The sequence below is a fragment of the Clinocottus analis genome, unplaced genomic scaffold (genome assembly GCF_023055335.1).
Source record: "Clinocottus analis isolate CAN_PGR_092001 unplaced genomic scaffold, fCliAna1.0.p SCAF_15, whole genome shotgun sequence".
Taxonomy (NCBI): domain Eukaryota; kingdom Metazoa; phylum Chordata; class Actinopteri; order Perciformes; family Cottidae; genus Clinocottus; species Clinocottus analis.
Genome location: NW_027175876.1, coordinates 1804961 through 1828100, shown reverse-complemented (window position 1 = coordinate 1828100; position 23140 = coordinate 1804961). Strand labels below are relative to the sequence as shown.

At 43.1% G+C, this 23140-nt stretch overlaps 3 protein-coding genes across 7 annotated transcripts; all 3 read left to right on the top strand.

Annotated features, from left to right (window-relative positions):
• Nucleotides 1–1031: 1031 nt before the first annotated feature.
• On the top strand, nt 1032–6582 carry actr10 (actin related protein 10). The gene is made up of 13 exons (XM_068577770.1): nt 1032–1226; nt 2036–2108; nt 2289–2371; nt 2482–2590; nt 2709–2816; nt 3066–3133; nt 3331–3410; nt 4053–4088; nt 4504–4583; nt 4690–4763; nt 4958–5039; nt 5233–5434; nt 5884–6582. Exons 1-13 carry the CDS (start codon nt 1150–1152, stop codon nt 6063–6065), a joined length of 1254 nt encoding a protein of 417 aa, XP_068433871.1. The 5' UTR covers nt 1032–1149; the 3' UTR covers nt 6066–6582.
• Nucleotides 6583–9517: 2935 nt separating this feature from the next.
• Nucleotides 9518–15364, top strand: LOC137785713 (snake venom vascular endothelial growth factor toxin HF-like). Of its 5 annotated transcripts, none has more exons than XM_068577168.1 (7): nt 9518–9667; nt 11922–11955; nt 12034–12230; nt 12337–12413; nt 12509–12538; nt 12614–12682; nt 14898–15364. In XM_068577168.1, exons 1-7 carry the CDS (start codon nt 9602–9604, stop codon nt 14932–14934), a joined length of 510 nt encoding a protein of 169 aa, XP_068433269.1. In that variant the 5' UTR covers nt 9518–9601; the 3' UTR covers nt 14935–15364. The 5 variants fall into 5 exon arrangements, with proteins under 5 accessions (XP_068433269.1, XP_068433268.1, XP_068433267.1 ...); XM_068577167.1 differs by lacking the exons at nt 9518–9667; nt 14898–15364 and adding exons at nt 10123–10374; nt 12901–14476 and having other exon boundaries at nt 12617–12682; XM_068577166.1 differs by lacking the exons at nt 9518–9667; nt 14898–15364 and adding exons at nt 10125–10374; nt 12901–14476.
• Nucleotides 15365–16285: 921 nt separating this feature from the next.
• cipcb (CLOCK-interacting pacemaker b) lies at nt 16286–21078 on the top strand. Its single transcript, XM_068577656.1, has 4 exons — nt 16286–16553; nt 17142–17288; nt 17379–17563; nt 18845–21078. Exons 2-4 carry the CDS (start codon nt 17201–17203, stop codon nt 19742–19744), a joined length of 1173 nt encoding a protein of 390 aa, XP_068433757.1. The 5' UTR covers nt 16286–16553; nt 17142–17200; the 3' UTR covers nt 19745–21078.
• The last annotated feature ends 2062 nt before the right edge of the window (nt 21079–23140 follow it).

The following is a 23140-nucleotide window of genomic DNA, read 5'->3' as shown; positions in this document are numbered from 1 at the left end:
CAACTATAACATCCCATTATATTGTGTGAAAATAGGCTACTTATAGAAATAAATAATTGTTTTATGGACAGCAGATTAATTCCTCTACCCTGGCTGGTTCAGGCATTTCTAAATAGAGCAGCATACCAGCATGTGCGGACAGGAGCACTAATAGGGAATTAGGTGACAGCTGAAAACAGTTAATGATATGGTAATGTGGTATGTGATAATTGAATAACACATTAGATGCTAATTTGCTTGTATTTGCACCTGATATTTGTTATTCCTGTGGGGACAGAGATATCCTTGATATTAAAACCCTCCATTGACAGCCCGGCAAAGCTGTGTACTAAGAAACTAGTTGTTCAATGAATGAACGAGTCTCTGTGTTAAGAAACCAGTGGTTCTCAACCTTTTTCCAGTAATGTACTAGTAATTCACAGCGCTGTGCCATCAGAGTCTGATTTAATGTGACATATATACAATTCAGCTAAAAAAATTACATGTATAGTATTAAATAACTAGTTTTAAAGGATTTTTAAAATGTATGCTAATTATAAATACATAGTTGTTTGAATCTCAAGTACCCCCTGTGGTGCGTTCAAGTACACCAGGGGGTACTAGTACTCACATTTGAGAACCACTAAAATAGGGTGTAAAATTGAGTCTGGGCACACAGGGAGGCGCCCCCCTCTGGTGGTCCAGTGAGGCAACAGCTTGGGTTAGACCTGTGTAAAGTCATAGAGATCAACATTACACGCTTTTTTATTTCTAATCCATGCATTAATATTTTTTGTCGTTCAATGAAATTGAATTAGTTCTCTTCACTGTAACACATGTCTCCGGCCATGCTGTTTCAATCCTTCAAATAAGACATATGGATGCTACAACACAGCACACTAATATATATGCCATAAATCTAAACAGGAAAAGTATGTAATCTGATACAAATTATATGTTGAATTTAAATTTCCGTCAAACTCGTAGTTTTTGAGCCTATTTTCAATCAGGCAATTCTCGTGACGTCATCACGTTTCTTAAGGACCCAACCCGACGCGACCGGAAGACAACAGCTTTTTTTTGTTTCGCCCTTTTTTTTTTTGATACGATGACAATTGGCAACTGTCAACCCAACGCTCATCGCCTCATTTAACACACACTGGTAATAAAATGCCCTTATTTGATGGCGTAGGAAGCGGAGGAGAGAAGACAGCCATCGTTATTGATTTAGGGGCCGCGTACACGAAGTGAGTAACGGACAGTTCACGTTTATATCTGTTTTTCTTCCAACGCCCTACATTTTCGTATTTGGGTAAATGACAGATAATGTGTTGATTTATAAACATAATTCAGACCAGGTTCCCGTTGTTTATCTGTTGTGAGATAAATCCAATAATGTGTTAACTGTTGTCCGAGTGGCCTGAATAGTTTGTATTAAAAAACCTGGAAACCTGGAAGCTGTTTAATACTAAACGTCACGTGACCTAACATTATGCATTATTATACACGCGTTTAGGTTATTTACAGTGAGCACATCTGAGAGATACAGTCAAAAATGCTGCTGTGAAATGCTTCATGTATGTCTCTGGCAGTATACATGGCTTCAATGTGTTTTGTGTCATCCTGCTGGAGTTGGGAAGCAAATGTGTGATATTATTAAGATGAGAAACCGGCCTGAGGCGAGTCACATGAAGACCGTTTACTTTTAACAATGATCTCTTTGTCTGCAGATACCATTACACATCATTTGACAGAGCTGCACTGTTTATTTTTCTTCTTATATGCAATTTAGTATTTTCTATGTAACTTTGCTTGCTGCCACAAACAAATGTCATCTATCTATCTATCTATCTATCTATCTATCTATCTATCTATCTATCTATCTACATATGTTTTGCCATTTCCAAAAATGACAATGTAGCCCTTTTACATTGTATGCTGTCTCTTGATGTATTTGTATTCGAGATTGTACACGAGCTACACACAGAAATATATTGCAAAAAAAAAAAAAGAGTACAGATCTCAACCTTGTCTTGACTGTTTCCGCATCTTGTAGATGTGGCTTTGCAGGGGAAACGGGGCCCAGGTTCATCATTCCGAGCGAGATCCGGAAACCGGGCCAGCAGCAGGTGAGAGAGAGAGAGAGAGAGAGAGAGAGAGAGAGAGAGAGAGAGAGAGAGAGAGAGAGAGAGAGAGAGAGAGAGAGAGAGAGAGAGACGAGAGACACGAGAGACGCCGCTGAGCTTTGCTGGGTGTGTTTGTTTGGAAATGGCGAAACATTTGTAAATGTGGTGTCTCCTCGCTTTCAGGCCATCAAAGTGGTTCAGTACAACATCAACACAGAAGAGCTGTATGTCATCCTCAAAGAGTTTATCCATTTACTCTACTTCAGGTGAGACTCTACTGCATAAGGCTTACAGAGCATATGAAGCTTCCAGCTGAAAAGTGGGAGTGGTCCGGCCTCGTCAAATCAATATTCGTCTTTCCATTTCTTCCCATCAGGCACCTACTGGTGAATCCTCGCGACAGAAGAGTGGTCATCATCGAGTCCATCCTCTGCCCATCTCACTTCAGGGAGACGCTCACCAAGGTTTTCTTCAAACAGTTTGAGGTCTGAACACCAAGCAGATCCGTCTTTTAAAGAAGCTGCAGAACATGTTTGGGGAAAAGCGTTAATGCGAGTCACAAATGTGACACAAAAGTGTAATTTTTTTGTTTGCGTTGTCCAGGTTCCCTCTGTGCTGTTTGCACCGAGTCACCTCATGGCCGTCATGACTTTGGGTATCAACTCTGCTCTGGTGATGGACTGTGGCCACACTGAGACGCTGGTGCTGCCCGTATCCTTTTCCTGTCACCTTTGACCTTTTTAAAGGAATGTTCCCACTCTTTAGGATGTGTATTTGTTTACTTTCTTACCTGTATATATGAGAGAGGATTAATATCACGTTAATGTTCCTGTTAGCTCAATGGAGAGAGTGGAACGGGACTCAGAAAGACAGGAAGTAGAGGGAAATTACAAGTTACAATAATAGTTTATTTTATTTTGTACATTTTTAAAATATTTTACCGCCTTAACTACATTACAGGTCTATGAGTGCACTCCTATTCTGCCGGCTTGGGAGGCTTTGCCTTTGGGAGGGAAAGCAATCCATAAGTAAGTAGCTCGAACATATTTAAAGAAAGTGTGTGACTTTACTTGTTGGTTTACTACTTTACGCACACTTATCTGTATTTTCCACTTTGTTCCATGTTGATTGCAAATATTTTGACTGTAAAACTGATTTTTATTTATATTTTTAAAGATCTGCCACATTTTCCTCCCATAACGCCGTGTGTCTGTTTTTATTGTAGAGAATTGGAAGGACTTCTTCTGGAACAATGCACTGTGGACACCGACACCACCACAGGGCAGAGTGTACCAGCTGCCATTGGTAAACACAGACAACTTTACACTGTGTGATTTGTCTTTTTAAATGGACACACGTTTGACTCTGATCTGGACTTACTTGTTTAAAAATGAAAGAAAAAAAAATGGCTTTGATTTATTATTCATAATCGGAAACACGTTTCCCCTTCTCAATTAGTGAATTATTCATATGCACGCGGTCCATTTTAGAGTTTTATCTCCACGCTTTTTTTCCTTTTCCTGATGGAGGAAACCCAGATGTGTTACTGCGTCGAGCTTTGAGCTCTACAGCTGCAGCAGAGTGAGAGAAGCTCAACATAATAATAATGCATCAATAATTGAGATGGACAGCCGGTGGACTGGGCCGCTGAGCCAACTGCATTTCTGCAGAAAGCACAGAGGAGCTGAGATCTCCGCAATCAACCAAAATCTCTCCATCCAGTAATGTGTTCATCATCTCAATGGCAGTAGTGTCAACAGGAAGCAGTGTTTGTTTTGCACAAAGCAGTCGTGTTTTCCACGCGCTTGTCTTTGACTTTGCTGCAGCGTCAGCTCTCACACTTTCCCCAAACGACCATTCCGCCTCCTCGTACCTCTAACTCTTTGTGAAATTAACGAAGCGTCACTTTGGTTCATGTCTTTTTTCATCTTTGTTTTTCCCCCTCAGGAACCATCCCAGAGGACACTGTGGAAGATATCAAGGGTAAGTTTTGATGGAGTTGTTTTCGGCGCTTTAAAATCCGAACCTCCCCCCCTTCACTTTGGCTCCCTCGAGGCCGATGCGTCAAGATTTTTAATTATTCCCTTCAAAGGCGGCAGTCCCAAAAGCCAACGACACGACAGACACAAAGCTCTATTGAGACTGCGGCTGCTTCTTTCATTACATCCGTCCGCTGGAATATTATCCCGGCTGGGCGTTACGTAATAATGCGTCTATGTAATTTACTTGTGCTGCGAAGCCGCCCTCATCAATAATGTGATTCAAGCTTTTCTTAAGGATGTGCATCTGATAACCTTTTAATTCATGACCGGCCGTTAACATCAGCCTACATTCACTATACGGACGTTGGTTAAAATGTTCACCCGCTGTTATGAATGTCCTGGTTTGTGTCCTGCAGTCAGAACTTGCTTCGTCAGTGACCTGCAGAGAGGCCTCAAGATCCAGCAAGCCAAATTTAACCTGGATGGCACAGCTGAAGTGAGGGACATGTTGTGTGCATGTTGTTGTTTTAATACTTAGTCAACTTAGTTATACTGGAAACCAATGTTTGCCGTGCTTTCATTCTCGTGAATGTGTTTTGTAGCGTCCGGCTCCTCCTCCGGACGTAGATTATCCTCTGGATGGGGAGAAGATCCTGCACGTCAAAGGATCCATCAGGTACTTCATCCAACGGAGAGATTCAAGTATTTCCCTTTATTGCTTCTGTAAAAAATACGATTTTCTGGTGTTAATGCTTCACCGTCAATCTGTGGGACGATGCATTTGTCTTTTAACTTGCTTGTTTTCTTCACTGTGTCTTTTCAAAGTTGTCTCTCATTAGTTTCTCTCTCATATGTTTTTTTGCTCTGCAGGGATTCTCTGATGGAAATCCTGTTTGAACAGGACAACGAAGAGAAGAGTGTGGCCACCCTGATACTCGACGCTCTGGTCAAGGTAGAGAAAAGTTATCCGCTCTGTATGACGTGGCACGTTTGAGAGGCAAGGTCTCGTGTTTATAAACGATCACTTTCGATCACATAAAACCCCAGGAAGTGCCGCTGTGTGTCGCTACAGCCGGCTGCGTCCTCGTGTTTTCTCCTCCGTGGACTTGCATGATCTAATCCCGGTGAATGCGTTCCCCCCGCAGTGCCCCATCGACACGCGCAAGGTGCTCTCGGAGAACCTGGTGGTGATCGGCGGCACGGCCATGTTGCCTGGGTTCCTGCACCGCCTGCTGGCGGAGATACGCCTCCTGGTGGAGAAACCCAAATACAGCGGTGTGCTGGCCAGCAAGAGCCTGCGTATCCACGCGCCGCCCGCCAAGCCCAACTGCACCGCCTGGCTCGGAGGTCAGATATGAGATTTTACTTTTTTCATAATTCATCACTAGCTGTCTGAGGGAGTCGGCCATTTTCAGTATTGTAGACGAGGAGCGTTTCAGATGTCCTCTTGTACCATTTGGTGTTTTCGTAGCTCTCTACCTCCTCCTGCTGATATGGATCGTGGCCCTCGCCTACTTCTCATTTTATGAATAATAATATGTGCTGTAACTGTGTTACGTTGTTCATTCTGCTCACGACATCTATTGCTTCTGTCCATCCGGGGAGAGAGGTCCTTCTTTGTTGCTCTCCTGAAGGTTTCTTCCCTTTTCTTTTCCCTGTGAAAGTTTTTTTTTGTATTTTTTGGGGGTGTTCTTCCTGATCCGATGTGAGGTCCGGGGACCCGGGTCCCTCCAAGGCAAATTTGTGATTTTGGGCTATCCAAATTGAATTAAAATGCTGCCCTTCTGCTCCAACAGGCGCCATCTTCGGGGCGCTGCAGGACATCTTGGGCAGCAGGTCGGTGTCCAAAGACTACTACAACCAGACGGGCCGCATCCCAGACTGGTGCTGCTTGAGTTCCCCTCCTCCCGAGTCTCTGTACGAAGCCGGAAAGACGCCTCCTCCGCTCATGAAGAGAGCCTTTTCCACCGAGAAGTAGGACGCCATAACCCAGACGACGTCCTCTCCTTCTACGCTGATCTTATAAATGTAACGTCTCAACAAGTCTCGTCTATGTCTTCAACACACAAACAGCTACAGATGTTTTTTTAAGCTCGTCGCACGTATGTTTGGTGTTTTATTGTCGTGTGCACCGAATGTGGGCTGTTTGATGACCAGGCGAAACCCCAGACAGAACAAATTATGGGATGCGTCGATATTCTACGAGGATTACAGTGTTAGAATCGTAAAAATAGTTTGTGCTCTACACGCATCTTTGCCTTCAGTTTCTCATGTTGTTGAACTCTCGCTCGGTTCAAAAGAAAAAAAATCATGTTCAGCAGAAAGGTTTCAGATGATTTCCAGAAGCTATCTCACGGAGATTTGACTGTGTTTTGGTTTATTTGACAGTAATGTCCCATGAACTCTCCTCTCCCCCCTAAAAAAAACACTTGTGTATTTATTATATATCAGTGTAAAGTGGTTGTTGAACTCAATAAAAGCTCTGTACACTCACACAGCTGTTCTCAGTTCAGTTTTTTATTCTTAAACCTTTATTTAACCAGTCACGAAACACATTCTTGTTTATTCATACATTGGCGGCCTGGATGTCAATCAGTCCTGACCCGAGCACATCCACACAATAAATGAAATCCCTGTGTGTGTGTCCACCATAGTTAATGATGTTATTGTTGTTCACAGGCTTTAAAACATCTTTTAAACAATGCAGTCTTTGCTCTGTAACCTTTTAAATCCAACTATTCCAACAAGTGAATACTCAGAATCCAATCAGACGTGCTCTTAGTGGCATATATTTAAATATATAAAGAGTAATTCAAATATTCTTTAGAATCTTAAAACCAGCCCACCGACATATTTCCAAAAGCTAGAAAACTTTATTCACAATGTCAGAAATTCCCTCGAAATAAAGACGCTGAATCTGTGAAGTCACGTCGAGGAAAAATAACCTGTTAAAGAAGTTTCTATAATCTCCCCCACTTGAGTCTGAGCTATAAATTTGCAGCGAATCAGAAAGAAATCCCTTTCCCTCCTCGTGTGGGAGGAAATCATCGGGTCGGTTGCCAGCATCATTCTGGCTGAAAATACACTGATGCATACACTCCCAAATCAATGTAATACACTGTTTATTAATCTCAATATGACTTCTCCTCACATATTCTTAATTTTCACTCGCTCCTTTTCTCTGCAGCGTCGTGTCTTTCTTTGTGCAGCGAAAACTTCCCGTCGCACTGCTCATGTCCCAGAATGCAGTTGCATCTGTTTGGCCTTTTGGGTCACATTCATCACTCGGGTCTTGGTCAGTCGGGTCATCCGTGGGCTTGGGAAAGCAGTAGCGTTACCCACAATGCACCTGCTCGGGCCCGAGACTGGCAACAAAAAAAAAGAAGAAAAGTGTGGGAAATTGGAGAAGAGTTTGGATTCTCATTACAGGCGTTTAAAATTAGGCCTAAACACAGAGTGGAGACGGTAAGATGGAGGTTAAGAGGTGTGCAACATTTTCTCAGTGCACAGATTTTATGATTTGTTTCATTCGTTTGCATGTGATGGGGTCCAAACTTTCAATTCCATAGAGATTCAGGGAGAGGCAAAGGAGAGCTTTGTTACACTTCGGATGGTCAATATTAAAAGCTGTGACACAGACTGTGTTCCTATGAGCAAACTTACTCAAATTATCCTTGTTTTTGATCACATAGCGAGCCTATCTGAGGCTATAGAGCTGCGTCGTCCCACCTGCTGCTGCCTCCGCTCCAGCTTGAGGGAAACCCCGTCCTCCCCTGATGGACACTGGGACTGGAGCATCGGCGTGGTTCCCAGAGACAGGAAGCAGCAGCTGTCCGTCTGACCTCTGGGAGTCTGAGCAGGAAGGGGGAAACCCCCGGACGGTGGCTGAGCTGAGCCGGCCTGGAGGGAGTGTTGGCCAAGTGGGAAGGCCAGGAGGTTCAAAAAGGAGCTTATAGTGCACCCCAAATCTGTCAGGATGTTGAAATCCTGATTATATGTCTGTATTGTGACCTCAATTTGAAGATTCTTTAGATATATTTTGTGCAAACTCATCCTGAACTTGCTGGTTTTGCATGAAATGACTTAGCTTGGATTAAAGTTGACAAATATGACTTTTCACCGCTCGAGCAACAAGCTGCTGCTCCATCACAGCCTGCAAAGTAGCAGAGAGGCGAGTGTGTTCATCATCCACCTCAGTTATCGCCTCCACGGAGGCTGTTTTTTTTTTCTTCAAAATCACCACCATCCCAATTATCCTGTAAATCACGCCGGCTGTGGAGGCACACAGCTGGGCCCTGCCGGTAAACACAGGAGCACATCTGTAGTTGTGATTCACAGCCTGCAGAATGAGCAAACAGGCATTAGGAAATGGCTGCTGTCACTTGCAGCTAAAGCCATTTTGGCAACATAATTGAGAATCTGAATTATTTGTAACTGAAAGCCATGTATTATGCAACGGGACATTTATGAAGCAGTGTTTATGTCCCTCGTTCCAGACATAAACTAATAACGGGCATGTTATTGGACATAAACACACGCTGGTGTATTCATAAGCCAAAGGGATCAGTCTTTCTTGCAGTATCAATGTTGATAATCTCAAATCCACTGCGTTTCTGCCAAGATTTGAAATAAAGCGTTTGTTTTTTTAAGCTTCTGAACGACAAATCGTTATTGGGATATGAAGTTTTCTTTTTTTTTGCATGTAGACAGTTTGTATTTTCCCACCGCTCCTGGCGGCCAACTGGTTTTTATTTATGTCTGTGTACACGTCCACGTCCTGTTTAAACCATGCATCTTCAAAATGTCAACTTTTTTTTACGAGCAGTGAGTCATGAGTTATGTTTTTTGTGAGGGTTTGTTCAACGCGCCAATATAATGAAACACCTGATTCTTCATTTTAATGTGAGACACACACACACACACACACACACACACACACACACACACACACACACACACACACACACACGAATACAAATGAAAATCAATTAGCAGAGTTTGCAATCACGTCGAGTCTGAACTTCAAGTTTCCCCAGGCACAGAGAGAGGATCCTACTGAGCATGCGCAGAGTGTCCTCACCCTGGCTGGTTCCTGATTGGAGGAATTGAGTGCGTTCCAATTGGCCCCGCCTACTTATGTAGATAGCAATGTATAGCTTTAGCTTTAGAGTGATTTATCAAGATTACTTTTACCATTACAAGTATTTAAAGTTGTGTTTATAATTGCTTAATATAACAGAGAGACACTGCGGTACATCATCCCCCCCCCCCCCTCTCTCTCTCTCTCTCTCTCTCTCTCTCTCTCTCTCTCTCTCTCTCTCCTATTGATAATCAACTATGTGTTCAAGGGGGTTTGGCGCGCGCGCTCCCCATCCCAGCTGCTCGCGCGCAGCGGGGCCAACACGCCACTCAAAAAGATCCTCCTCATCCTCAGAGTCTGCTCGCTGTTGTTTAGACTCCTTCAGTCCTCAGCGAGCGGCCGGAGGAGAGGGCAGGGAGCTCATCTTGGGCACAATGCAAAGTTTCATCGGACTCTCGCAGCTCTGCTCGGTGCTTCTGCTGCAGCTCGCACCTGCACAGGTAACGCAAACCCACTCCAGACTGTTTTTACATGGGACATTGCACTTTTCGAAGTGTCAGGTGTTTTGGTAATGGTTGTGCTATTTATTAGTGGAATATTCAGCATTGAATTTGACATTATTACATATTCAGCATGCTGAAGACAAGGTGTTTTTCCTCCTTTTAGCGCCTCAGTGAAGCTAACAGGAGTCACTCGTTTTTTTTTCCCAATGTGAAAGGACACATCTGCTCCACACTCCTCCAGCCTGTATCTGCATTTTATCTGGCTGTGTCCCACCATGCAGTGGGGTTGCCATGTTCACTGTGTGTGTGTGTGTGTGTGTGTGTGTGTGTGTGTGTGTGTGTGTGTGTGTGTGTGTGTTTGTGTGTGTGTGTGTGTGTGTGTCATGTGGCTCAGACAGCAGCTTCAGGTGCAGCTGTTGCATGTTACTGATCCAGGTGGAGATAGAGAGGTGGAGAAGGAAAACGCTGTCTGTCATGGTCCAGCAGACAGCTGCAGGTCCTGCTCTCATGGCCGTGATGATGAGGGACTTATGCTCTTCATCTCTTGCTGGTTCCCTGGCCCGAGGCAAGACAGATACGTTCAGTGTCTCTCAGCAGGGAACCGGCTGCACAGTGTGAATATGGAGATTAGACTTGTGTTGAGGAGCAAGCTCCGGTCTTTAAAGGACTGTGGAATAACAAGACATGTGTTTAATAGTGCAGAGGTGAGGTGAGGTTGCTATTTAAAGTTTAAAGTCACCTTAAAAATAATGTGAAATGTTTTTATTTTTATTTTTTTTATATATCTTTCATCCAAATTGCTGTGTGTGATTTGTTGAATTACACAGAGGATAATGTTAAGAATAATAACGTTCACTGTGACAGTTCAAATGCATTTGGTTGGAATCCAATTCATGATATATTATCATGAATACAAACCATGAAATATATATATATATTTCATGGTTTGTAACATGATATGAATGGCCTGCATGAGGGGCACAATGTTAGAGGGATAAAACCATGAAAGAAGTAGTTTGGCTGCAGGAAATTGAGAATTTAGCCTCCAGAATCAGGAAAAACACATCTAGAATAAGAGATATTGAGAAAGTTTTTATGAATCCCAAAGGAGCACCACATTAATAACTGGTGCAATCACAACATGTATGTCCTAACTGGTTGTTATAGTTTCAAAAATGTTTTTAAAATGCAGGTTTGCAAAATATCTTCAGGATGATAATAACCCTTTACTTGCATTTGTCTTGAAGCTTTGTGGAAGTTACTAAATTAGAGGACGGAAAAAAAAGAGCCACAAGAGAAATGGACAAGAAAAGACATTTTTCCATGTTTAATTATTTTCCATATTTTGTCCTTTTATAGCAAACCAGCAGTTTCAGCTCACCGTGTCCAACATCTTGCTATTTCAATCTCACTGTGATGTTTATGCAGGGCCGCATGTTTTATTCTAATTACAGCTTTCTGCGATGCATCTGCTTGTATTGTTGGATGAAGCATGCGCTTTGGCACAAACTCATTTCCAGCAAACATAAAGAAAAAAACAAAACCCTCTGTTGTCTAAACTGCGTGTGACATTAAGAAGACGATGTTCCCATCCGTGTTCGCAGAGAGGAGAGGTGAGGAGTCAGAAGAAGATTGTTGATATTGAAAAGAAGCAGAGCGCCAAGATCAACTTTGCACTTTGTGTTTCGGCTCCATTTGCCGTTCAAAAATCAGGAACATTGTCGTCGTGAGTTTGGAGGCTGAGAAATCAGAGAAGTCCATGCTGAGTCGTGAAACTGCTCAGTGCCGCCTTTGTTTGAACTCTGTTTATTGGGCGTAAAACTCCCACGAGCAAAAGCAGCAACTATATTGTTTGCTGTTATTCTTTGCATTCTTACAAGGTCTTTGCTTTCTTGTGATAATAAACCTTCTGGTATCACATCAGATTGAGAAATCAAGTGCGTTGTGGGTTTTTTTTTCCTAAGGGCGGGCTCACTTTACTACTTAAACAGCTGCACAGTGGTACTCTCCTGACACTGTGCTGCATCAATGTTTTCACTGGATCAATGTGCATGTAGTCCCTTTTATCTGCCACATGAGGGCGCTCTGCAGCTGCACAATGAAACTATTTAAAGCCATTTAATCTCTAATTTGTATGAGTTTCATGCTACAAATGCTTGGCATTGTTGTCAATGCCGTTTTTTAAATATATTTGAATGGTCGATCCCCGTAGATGTCAATTGTTTCTAATCATTCTCTCTGCATTTGGCAGATTTCACCCCCTGCAGAGCACAGTCACTCAAGAGGTAAGGGCCGCCCGAACCGAATACAGCATTTCCACCCCCTCGCAGGTTATCTAAAACCCTCGGCTTTGTCTGGTACAGTGATGCCGTTCCACGAGGTGATGGCGAAGAGCATGTGTCGGCCCATGGAGCAGCTGGTGGACGTGGAGCAGGAGTACCCGGGGGAAGTGGAGTACATCTTCTTGCCCGCTTGCGTCCCGCTGTGGCGCTGCTCCGGCTGCTGCGGGGACGAGAACCTGGAGTGCCAGGCCTCCCTCGAAAGCAACATCACTCTGCAGGTTTGGAAAAAGAGCTTGAACCGGACATGATTTATCAGAAAATATGTGAAAGATGATGTTTGTATTAAATAAAATGTCCCTTTATATAAAAAATATGGTTCCTCAGGTGATGAGGATTCATCCCATGATATCCATGCATCACGTGGAACTCACATTTGTGGAGCATCAGAGGTGTGAATGCAGGTAACTCTTTTGAAAACACACTATTTTCAACATTGCGATATCTTTCATAACACACCTAACTGCCAGTTTTTTCTCCTTCCTCCCCACTGTTTTAGACTCCGTCAGAAACAGCTGAATAATAAAAGGTCAGTGGGTGAACTTTGAGTGCATCAGACTTGAACACATCAATATCTTCACTGCACTTTGCACTTCCTCCACAGCAGCAGCGAGTCTATCAAGAACAGACCTCGGAGGAGGAAACACAAGAAGACCGCCAACGGCTGTGGCAAGTAAGAGATGGATCGCCCTCCACACACACACAAACACACACACACACACACACACACACACACACACACACACACACACACACACTCCATTATATCTGGACATTTACGGCTACATTCATCACTGGTTCCTTTCTCCCTCGCTGTCAGACGACCAAGGACAGATGAGATTAAACAGTCTCACGACATATTGTCTGCTGTGTTGCTCCTCTCTTTGGCAGCTCTGTAATCACCGGACATTCACGTTGAGCTCGTGCTTCTAACGTAAAGCCACGGAGCATTTGCTACACAATCATCATCATCATCATCATCATCATCATCATAATAATAATAATAATCCAAGGCCGCCGGCGGTTCCAACCAAGGACGCAAGATTTACAAACGAGGACAAAAAAAAAGCAGGGATCAGTAAAGATTGGTGGAGGGGCTCAGTATATTTTACATGTCCCATTCTGCAGCTGACAGAATGTGAGTTAAATAAGGAATAAATCCAAAAAGCGACAAAATCTATCTTGTGAGCGAGGCTGAAAGGCTTTTTTTGGTGCAAGGAATTAAGAGAAATATCCAACTGTTATTTTACAGTTCGATCCAGGAGGTGTGTGTTCAGTGAGTTTGGTATTTAGCTGTGTGTTGGTATCTCTTTTCACATGAAGGTCAAAAGGTCAGCATGATATCTCCGTGTCTGTCGCCACAATTTCTGTTTCTGCTATTTCGTTATGTAACCAATCTTGAGTTGGTGTTCAATAAAGAGTGACTTTTAAGCTGCAATCAGGTTTGTAGGGTGTTACAAAGTGTTTCTGATAAAAGAAAGGTCCAAGAAAGACACAATATCCAGCTGATACAAACTGTATCCAGGGTGTTTATTTAGATGGAGGAAGCATACTAAATTGTCAGAAAAGTAAAAAAGTTTTACTCAACACAACAACTCATTTACATTGAAGCGTCCTTTACTTTGTCGTCCTCATTTGTGAAGATGTATTTGTTCAGCTGGAGCTGACGAGAGGCTGAGATATGGGCATGTAGTACGAGCAGTCTGAGTTATTGAAATCAGCCGGCTAGCTCTTGGTTTACAGGCATTTTAGTACAAGGAGGAAACTCCTCATGTTGCTGTATCCCTCCATCTTGACACGGCAAAGAAACTCTGCAACTGGTGGAAGATAACATCCATTTTATTGTTCTCACTGTGAAGCGGCTGGAGCCTCAGATCTATTTTATTCCCCATCTCAGTATGGAGGATCTCTTCACGGCCGTTAACAATCAAGTCTTTCAACGTGTATAAATATGGGTGTGTGAGTATTATTTTGCACTTGAATCAACTCTTTACCGCTGGCTCAGTCAGCGCTTCCCTCTTGGGCAGCGAGGAACAGCGGGGGATTTTAAATAGGTGCTCGACGTGATGAAAACTAGGTCAGCTGTTTGCAGCTTTCACCATCTCCTCTACAAGGATGTGAGGAGACATCTTACCCCAACAGAGGACGAGAATACATCCAACCTTTTATTCATGAGCCCCACTAAAAGATGCATTATTGGACCTACACTTATATCTGGGCTAATTCTTAATTATTTCTTCGTAAGCCATGACTTAAAGGGCCAGAGGCGTATTATCTCATCACCCCTCCGTCCAATCTTTAGTGGGAGAGTTTATTTTTGGCCTTTTCACTCAGCGATGAGAAATGTCACACACACACAGTCTTAAGGGACCTATGAACCCATGTGCATCCTTTATTCCATCTATTTAGGTGTGAAAATAATCATTGGGTGTTAATCTGTAGTTTATTTTAGTACATTAGTCAGTCTAAAAACCACTTGAGTCCACTTGCAATTTGGAAATAGCTGAGAATTTACCATTTCAGGAGGCTCATCTGTTTGTAAAGAGCATGGAAAATAAAACCTTCTCAAGTCGCAGTCAGTATCTGAAGGCAGTTTAAAGTCTTTTGGGTGTTATGGTCACTGAGATTTTGTTGTACTTTGTTGTGGTTTTTGCTCACAGATGTTTACGTAACAGCTATAAAACATGTACTTTTTAATGGATTACTCAATGTTTTAATTATTTCCTAATTTGAAAGGGCAAATCCAATAATAAGTCTAAGAGAGAATGACCGTGATATAATTAACATCAAATGCTGGGTTGGTTAAGAAAAGTGGACACGGATGTGTTTCATACACGTTCCGGGGTACCAATATGAGCGTCTTTAATGTGTATTTTTTGTCTTTTCAGGTGCCAGTTGCCTCAAAAAAAGATAAATCTTCACTGATTCACACTGAGGCCCGTAGGTTAATTTGGAGGAGACACTTTTTGGAGAGCCAAACAACAGCTCGTCTGTTAATCTTCTGTCTGCATATCTTCCCTTATCCAATCGGACACGAGACGTTTTCTGATTGATTATCCAATCAAACAACCGTATCTGAACACTCCTTTGGCTCTGCTGTTTTTAACAGACCAAAATCTAAAAATCTAGTTGTATTGATTGGCTTTGATAAACAGACATATGACACAAGAGTTTCATAATAGACCACAGATCATGAGTTGAATGCTGTGAGCCTGCACCTCCATCCATCCTATGACTTCATGTTTACTGTGACTTTTGCTGTCTGACTCCTCTGTTAATCATGTGTGTTATTATACCTATTTTGTGACACAGCATATTTCGAAGTTCATTAAATAAACAAACAGTATGAATACAATGAGCCTCTGTGTTTTCTACATGTGCATTGGTAGACCGTTAGGATGTGAGACATGTGAGGATCTCGGTAGTGAGCTCATTGTTAACAAAGCACAGTTCATCCATTCAGAGATATGTCTGATGATCAAGGTGTGGCTGAATTTTAAGGGGCAAAACTTGTTCGTTGTCTCGCATAACAAGGGGACTAGGTTTGCAGGACAGACTTGTGAAGTGACGAACAAATAGATAGATTTAAAATGAGTGCCAACAGGTAATGCACTTTAATCCTACTTTGAATGGATTCTCTTGCAGAGTGACAGGCCTATTAGCAGCACTTCCTGTCTCCTGCAGACATGTAGGCACAACTATGCCACCTCATCCTGCATTAAAAAAAAAAATGCAAGCTTGAAAACGTGCAGTAAGAGGAAAAGCAGCATCCGCCCAGTGACGATCAACACGTGAGAAACGCTTTGTTCTGAGTGGCAGGCAGCGGTGTGTTTACTTCTTCTAACATGCTGCAGGGAAGACTTGTTCCTCTTATCTTCGGGCCCGCAAGGCTCTTATGTGTCTTATGTAACACAACAGTGCATTCCGGTGCACGTCATTTCCCGGACCGTTTATTGAAGATGCGTGCACTGTCGGCATACTGTACACCACCTAACCGCACACCGAACACAATGTCCCTTAATTTGCCACACATTTGGCAGTGGTCACGTTTTTGTGCTTTGCTGGGCGCGTCGGCCAATCAGATGCCTGGAAATACGTATGACGTCGACGATACTCCAGACGAGGACACGCCCTCACCACCCAAATATGGCAGCGCGTCTGTAACCGACACCCCTTGTGTCTTTTATTTTTTTAATTATTTTTTTTATACGCCGCCCAGGAGCCGCGTGAGAAGCCACGGCACTGTCGGGAGCCTCTCCTTCCGCATTGACGCTCACGGAGCGGAGGACAATAGACCCGCGACGGTAAACGGCTGCCGCCACCGTACGCCGCACGTGACCGAGCGGGGGGCAGGGGGCGGGGCCACGTTGTCTCGTGCGCTACACCGTGGAACACTGAGTTCTGCCTCGACGTAGCTAGGCAGCAGCAACGGCCACACCATAGAGGAGGGGGAAATAACTCACCAAAACGCCGCAGACAGCCCGCCTCGACCCGGCTGCGAAGCCCGTAACGTCACCCCCTCAGCGTCGCTGGAACCGGATACGGTAGATTTCCGCTTATTCTTTTTTTGTGTGTGTTTTACCAACGTTTTAGCTAACCGCTTACTTTTGTTGACGCTCTAACGTTTGCCGCGTGACGGTAAGCTAGCCAGCAGAGCTGCATTCTCCTAATATTTACTAAATGTACAGCTAATTAGTTAGTTATTACCGTTAACCATTTTATGTATTTATATTTGTACAAGAGTTAACGTACAATACCGTTGCGTTAATATTGGCCACGTTACTTTGACAATAAGTATGATAGCAATGGCGTCTGGTGTTTTTGTTCTGTTCTGTCAATCTGAATGTCGTGCGTTAGCTTAATACAAAGGATGGTGATAAGCTAATATTATTTGTATTATATACATATGACCTCATATTCGACTTGTTTATTGCACTAACCTGTAACTGTCCAGTAAAGTGGAACGTTAATGCAACTCAAGTGGTATTTATTTTATACCATTACATTGAAATAACAAGCATGTGCCAGGTCCTGATAACGATATGCTGCCCTCCACTAGGATAACTGAATGTGTCAGCTAACACTTTGTATGTTTATTTACATAACATTACATTCTGTCATTGCTCTTGTAGTTGCTGTGAGAGCTTCTCGCAGCTGAGGACGTTTGTCGTAACCTACAGCAGGAAAGGAGATGAGCAACAAGAGGAAGTCGGACAGACCCCGCCTCATGAAGTCTGGAGGCAGCCGGGCCGATTCAGAGAGAGACTCTGGATTCTCAGGTTCGGCTTTGCTCTCGCGGCAGTTTAATGTGCTTGGATCGTAAAGCATCGCTGACTTGAACCCCGTTAACATTTCTTCCTGGTCTACAGATGCAAGCTCGGAGCACATGAGCACAATGGACAACACAGACTCTGAGGGTTCGCCCCGCCGAGTCGTACACAAAGGACTGCAAACTTCTGGCTCGGGGCCCCAGTCCTCTCAACTGGCTGTGATGGGAGGCTCCTACTCGAGCATCTCCCCCATGATCATCATGAACAACGTCCTCCTCAAGCAGGTACGCTGCTGCCACACAGCGTGACTATATAACTCTGTAACATAAACCTTACTGTATGGAGGAATTATGTACTTCCGCACTGGTTCAGCCCTTAATCCTTTAACTTCATACAGCGCTTATAGGCATGTCAAACTGGTAACGCCTGTGGTTAACTTAAATGCGTGTTCACATTCCCATCACAGCTGCCTGGAATGTGTTGCCAAAAAAAGACTGAGACCATTCACGTAGCGTCAACACTATTTTCTGTACAACTACATAGATGCATCAGCAAATAGAAGTTTTGGTCGCAAACAGTTAATTAAGCAGACCAGATTAACTTTTAATTAATTAAACTCAATGATATCACAATGATGTCAATGTATTTTGTTTCATTGATTAAATGAAATAGCTCATTTCATACCACTGCAATGATCATTACATCGCTCTTCCTAATGAAATATAATTTCTGCCGGCACGGTGTGTCTCAAGCTGAGTTTTTTTTGTTTTGTCTTGATCATTCTTAGTGTTTCACATTGGTACTAGTTAAACCCTGGTATGCCGGACACATTGAGGTGTGTGCGTCTGCAGTTTGTCTCGATGAATGGACTGCACGTCAGCCAGCATGTGTCATCTGATCCTCCTTTGATCGAGGGTGACTAGGCGTCTCTATTACGGATAGAACATAATTGAATGAAATTGTCGTACAAAATTAATTCAATTGTACCCAGAGACAGAGAGAGAGACATTGAAAGCACACCTATGAGGGTGATACGAAGTAAAGAGAAATGAAAGCGAAACTCTATCTGATGATTCTGTAATGTGGTTTGATGGCTTAATAGTGAAGTGTGGAGAACTATACTGGAGTCTCTGCAAATGGTGATAACCAGAGAGATTGACCTGTAACAGCTGTCTCATAAAAGAGTCCAACACAGGGGTGAATGCGTGTTCAGTGGATCTGCATCATACACGAATCCCGGAAAGAGGATTAGTTATCTGAGAACTGACCGTCTTGTTATGTGGCTACAGCAGAACATTGTGGGTTATGGTGCCGATATTATTATGACATTAAATCAACAGACAAATAATTTTGAAGTATTGTTAAGTGAGTTATTTGTCAGTCACAAATACAAAATGTGGGGTTCCAGTCTCACTTTATGGCGTAAATAGTGTTGCAGTTACAAACTTTTAAAATAATTTTTCATTGTACCTTAAAAGAACAGGCATCTAAAATAGAAAAGTGCTCATGGGACATGTTTTATTATTATTTTAAGGCTCTGAACTTTGACTTCTTTCCTTTTGTAGCCTCGAGATAATTCTCCTGCTCTGAAGCCCTGGAGGTTCAGTCCCGCGGTGGAGGTGGTTCAGCCGGTGGTCCAGCAGCCCCAGGTGGTCTTTCTTCAGCCTGTGGTCTCTCGTCAAGCCTCCCCTGCCTCCAAAGAGGCCTCCTCTAGACACAGACGCCCTAAGAAGTATCTTCCAATCCTGAAATCCTACCCCAAGATCGCTCCATATCCCGGAGACAGCTCTAGTTCCTCGGGGAGAGGAACCGCTTCCTCGTCTTCCTCATCCTCGTCTTCTTTTCACTCCTCCTCCTCTGTGTCAGAGAGGGGTAGCATTTTGACCTCCAACAACCGGGAACATTGTCAGAGAGAGAAGCAGAAGAGAAAACTGAGTGGTGGTGCTAGTGACTCTGCCTCAAGCACTCCCAGTGTCCCCGCTCTACCCATCACCATGTCGCCTCTGCTCCAGAGCCGACTTTCTCTCCCCACCATAGAAAGCAGTGCAGGCAGCGGTCCTGCCAGTGAGAGGCCTTCGTCCGTCGTCAGCAAGGCAGAGATTTCCACCTCTCTGTCTGTCACTGAAGTCACCCCGGAGATCAGCTCATCAGAAGAATGTAAACACGGCGACGGTGGTGGCGTCGATTCAAAGAGGAAGCGCTTCTGCAACACTTACAACATCTTGAGCAAGTCCGGCCTGCTGGATATCGCACTCCGCACCAAGGAGCTGCATCGGCAGAACCGGCGCACGCAGAGCGACCTGAACCGGCTAAAAGAACACACAGAACTGTTCCTTCAGGCTCTTTGCAGTCGGGACTCCAGCATCTGGGTTAAGCTGCAGGCAAACCTTCTGGAGGAAGACGGAGAGGAAGGGAGGGAGAGTGCTGCTCAAAACCAGCTTAAAGGCAGATTAGACCTAGACTAGTGCTTCCCTTTAGACTGCGATTGGGGAAAAGGAAGGTCATGGTTGGGGGGGTTGGAGTGTATAGAGACAGATGGACCAAGAGTAATGCGCTCCGCAATACACATCCCCCTAGACTCTCTTCCCTCAGTCAGTGTTCTGTGGCCTACATTTTGGCTGCCTTAGGGTCCTGACACACCAAGCCAGCCTCAAAGAATTGGTGCATCTAAAGACTTTCTGTTGCCTAATGTCTCCGGTTAAAAGTTGCACTTGAGCTCTTTGTTAAGCTGGTGGACAGTTGACCGCTAACATGCACACACTTTGTGTGTGTGAGAGGGGATATTTTAGTCGGCAGTCTGAAACGAGGTAATCTACGATGCCATTTTGCTAAAGAATTCTTTCCGATTGGGAATTGAGAATATAAAAAAATGACATGGATATTGCACACTTTAATTGTCAAGCCAAGCTTGTGAAAAAAGAAGAGGAAAAAGGGAAAGAAACCCCATAATACCAGTGAAATCATAGATTTGCAAGGTTACTCAGTTCTCTCTTTCATTGCGTCTGCCACTTGTTCCACAAGTTTAGATTAGGTCGACTAGAGCCAGAGAAAAGTGTGCAATGGTCGGCAATGCTCTTGGTGTGTTAGGGATCTACGGTCCAACACAGCCAGACCCACAGCTCACCGGTCCACCACACTGAGTCCGACTAGATCCTTTCTACTGAATCTCTTGGCACAGGAATCTTTTGCTCATCTGAGAGATTTGGATCCAAAGCATGAAGCGGCGAAAGGAACGCTTCTGAAAGCACAATCTGAACGCTTGGATTTAAAACCCCTAAGACTTGATATGTGACCTGTTAACAGTGCATGCAAGGTGTTGTTCATCAAACACTGACCAACAGCAGCACACCACTCATTCTGACATCAGAATGTCTCACTACATTGACTGACTCGTGTCGACATTTCTGTTGTTTCGACCGTTTTGCATCATTCGTGGTCGTTCTCTAAGACCCACTCACGCCGATATGTTGCTTACCAGACATCCGTCAAAGTGTGTTTGTACAAAATATGAGTTATTTTGTTCAGCAGTTACAACTTCAATGTAAAATTGATGCTTCTGACCGACTTGAGTAAATGTTCTCATTTCGGATAGAATGCTTCTACGGTTTCTTACCCAGTCAGCGTCTTTTTAAGTAGACTAACGTGCCTAAAGTGTCTTTTTTTTATAGTTACTGTTGCATTTGTCAAACTTGATGTGAAAGATTTGGCACGTTACATTGATGATTTTCAAGTTGAGCATTCCCATCATGTTGATGGCCGCTGTGTGACAGCTGGAAGTAAAGCACATTCTCCAATAACATCCCAGTGTAATGGGTGCTTCCTGTAGTTCAATCATATTTATCAGGAACTTCTTTTGAGGTTATGTTTGTGTTTTTTTAATATAACTTAAATCCAGGGTTTCTTCTGTGTTAACTTCTCGTCTGTCTGACATGTTTATCAAGAGATCAGCGTCGGGCCTCACAAGTCCAGATTTATATTCTATACTTTTCTTTGAAAGAGGAAAGTTCACCCATTTCAATTTTAAAGAATTAGAAACCGGATCAAGAGCTTTGTGATGCCCACCATGAACGTTTTTTGTATATGATTACAAGTTATGGCCTTAATATCCAAACGTATGCATGTCATAGAACTTTGCATTTGCACTAAAATGATCTGAGAGCAGCTCTGAAGCGATTACTGACGGATGTTAACGGCAGCTACCGTCACCCTTTCCCTGTGAGCGGCACACTACGGCGTGTACGCACTCCTTTAGGACAGACATGCATAACATTGACATCGCCGGATTTTCTTAACTATCAGTAGTTTTCTTAGTATTAAAGATGTTTTTGGATATATATCTCTGTCTGTATTTTACTTTTCTGTGATGATAATATACTTGCAGCAGTTGTCTCCTCTTTATGAAGTTAAAAAGGTTGATGTGCACGTTTAGTGCAACTAAATGAGTCTTTACATACTGAAGCGCCTTTTTTGTCGCTCATCTGGGCTTTTGTTTAAAAGGACTCTCAGCTTTTATTTTGGTAAAGCAACTGATTCACAGTCCTTGTTCGACGGAAGCAAAAAATAAAAAGCTGTTTCTTAATCCCCCTAAAGAACGAGGCTGCAGTGAAGAAGTTTGAGGTCCTCTCTGCGTCTCCTCCCAGGCTCTCGTCTGCAGTGCACCAGTTCCTCGGTGGCCCCCAGATGCTTTGTCCGATCCTGCCGTGGTGGGCTGGTTCAGGACCTCCCCATCTGAACACCAGCGTGGTTATTGTGGCCAGATGGCTTCCCACAGAGTCTGAATCCAAAGGCTCCAAGCGTTTCGTGTCTTCCCACCATAATGAATGTGATGCAGGCAAACAAGAGCAGCCAAACAGGCTCCGTCTGCCCAGACACACAAGCGTGTAAACAGAAACATACAGAATATGCTTGTTTTTTTTCATCCAGCAGATGTTCAGAAATCCCATAATTAATTCATGAAGGAACCTAAATGTGTTCTTTTGTGCTCGTTTGCTATCGACGTGTGTTTCCCAAACGAGAGAAAAAAGAGGTTGCGGAAACAAATTTAATTCTGACATGAGTAACGCTGCCTCCTGCAAGTGGGTCAATGTTTTTTTTTTTTGTTCTCAAATTGAGGTTTCAAAAGCCTCAATTAGCTTATTGCAAAAGAAATATTGAGATTCATGGAAAAGAAAACAATTGATCATTTTTATTTCTAAAGTGTTTCATAATTTAACAATTTGGAAAGGTCTTATAATGGTACTGCAGCTGTACCAATCAAGTATCAATACACTATTATTTAAAAAGGTTTTAAATTTAATATGTTTAAGGTCGTTTATTTGTTTCTAGATCATTGGTTCTGCTTTTTGGAGCGTATAAAGTCAGTTCAGACAAACACCAAAAGGAGGTTTTAGTCTTGAATCTTCGATAGAGGTGAGAAAGAGGAATCACACCAGCAAAGAGAAAGCGAGAAATTAAATGTCTGCTCTCACAGAACAAACACTGAACAATGTGTGGATTTTTCAAACTCGAGATTTACATAAAGCCTTTTATGCATCTGTTCCTCTTGAGTCAATTATTTTTTATTCTTTACATTTTTGACCCTCAATTGTTATAGTTGTGTATATATACTGCGAAATCAGGGCCTTTAAAGAAAGTTAAAAGAGGAGCTGCACCCTCTGTACACAATTGCTTTAATAAATACAATTTAAAAAAAAAATCAAAGAAATACTTCATCAATTTATATATTTTTGAAATGTCTTCTAAACTTAATAATTCTTCATTAACTTTCTGTTTTCAGATTTCTCTTTACATTGTAGTTTTCAATTTCGACCACTAGATGGTGCCGATGACTTAACATCGCTGTCTGTGGAGAACGGAAGTGG